This window comes from Triticum dicoccoides, chromosome 7B, assembly GCF_002162155.2.
Source record: "Triticum dicoccoides isolate Atlit2015 ecotype Zavitan chromosome 7B, WEW_v2.0, whole genome shotgun sequence".
Lineage (NCBI taxonomy): Eukaryota > Viridiplantae > Streptophyta > Magnoliopsida > Poales > Poaceae > Triticum > Triticum dicoccoides.
In genome coordinates, this window is record NC_041393.1 from 663,020,557 (window position 1) to 663,021,844 (window position 1,288).

At 47.7% G+C, this 1,288-nt stretch overlaps 1 protein-coding gene across 1 annotated transcript in view; it reads left to right on the forward strand.

Annotated features, from left to right (window-relative positions):
• Positions 1–372: 372 nt before the first annotated feature.
• The window catches only part of LOC119339322 (guanine nucleotide-binding protein alpha-1 subunit-like), a 2,525-nt gene continuing 1,609 nt past the window's right edge, over positions 373–1,288 (forward strand). Inside the window, exons 1-2 of the mRNA XM_037611430.1 lie at positions 373–377; positions 491–625. Of these exons, the coding sequence (XP_037467327.1) occupies positions 373–377; positions 491–625 (140 nt within the window). The remainder of the gene's footprint in view (positions 378–490; positions 626–1,288) is intronic.

Consider the following 1,288-nt stretch of genomic DNA (forward strand, 5'->3'; position numbering starts at 1 on the left):
TGCAAACTGTTGGAATCTAATATCTCAAAATCAAATATTAAAGGAGAAGCGACCGTTACACTATAAAATGACGACCACCAATTGAAGAAACCAAACTGTAAACTGTCGATAAAAAGTACGCCGCTGTTCAGATGATGAACACCAAACTGCAGATCAGAACCATTCCTATAGATTTATGCTTGTTCAAATGATGAACATCAAACTATCAATCAAAATTTTTAGTTCAGTTTGTTTATGTGTTTTAGAAACGTTCCTATAGGTTTATTAAATCACTTCAACTAATTCTCAGTGTATAGAAACTGAAAGTCGTATGTTGTGTAACATTTGGAGAGATTTTGCAGGAGGATGTTCTCCATACAAGAGTATGGGCGAATGGGGTTGTAGAAATTTAGTTCAGGTAATATGCTTACCTGAGGTTTGCATATTTATCTCGCTCGACTCGATACGGAATGACAGATTGAAGTTAACCGGGCAGTTTCTCTCTCTGCAGCCCCCTTGGCGAGAGCAAAAGAGGCGGAGAAGTGTACAGGCTGTACGACGTAGGAGGTCAAAGGAATGAGAGGAGGAAGTGGATTCATCTTTTCGAAGGTGTTGATGCCGTTATCTTTTGTGCTGCCATTAGCGAGTAAGTACGATTTCTAAACTGCACCGAATGCTCAGGTACGATCAATGGGTGCATCCTTTGGTCTGATGTTTGGAGGCTGTTACTGTCAGGTAAAGTATTTGACAAAAAACTACCACATTAGGGGTTGTCGTCCCACAGAACTACCACATTTTAAAAAGTGACTGATAACTACCAATTTTTTTTTAATTTTGTGACTAAAAATTACCACTTTTGGTCAGTTTAGACAATTTAAACACGTTTATGACATGCGGGACCCACCTGTCAGGGCTGATGTTGCGGCAAAGTCAACTCCGTTTATTTTGACCGTTGAGCTGACCGTTTGACAGGTGGGGCCCACACGTCATTCTTCTTCTTCCTCTCTCTATCTCTCTTCCCTGAACTCTCTATCCCGAGCCACCATGGCCATGCCACTCTCACCAGCGTCGCCGCCGCCAAGCCTACAGCGAGGCACGCACGAGGGCAGAGTGCTCCGGCGGCCATGGCAAGGAGCAACGGCGAGCACGGTCGGCAGAAGGCGCGGCCGGTGCTGGCGCTGGGCGGCAACGGGGCAGCAACAGCGTACGACACGGGGGAGGCAGCAGCAGACAGTAGCGCGCGGGGGAGGCAGCGGGCACGGGCGGCAGCAGGGTCGGGGCCAGGCGAAGGCCGACGCGGGCGCAGGCG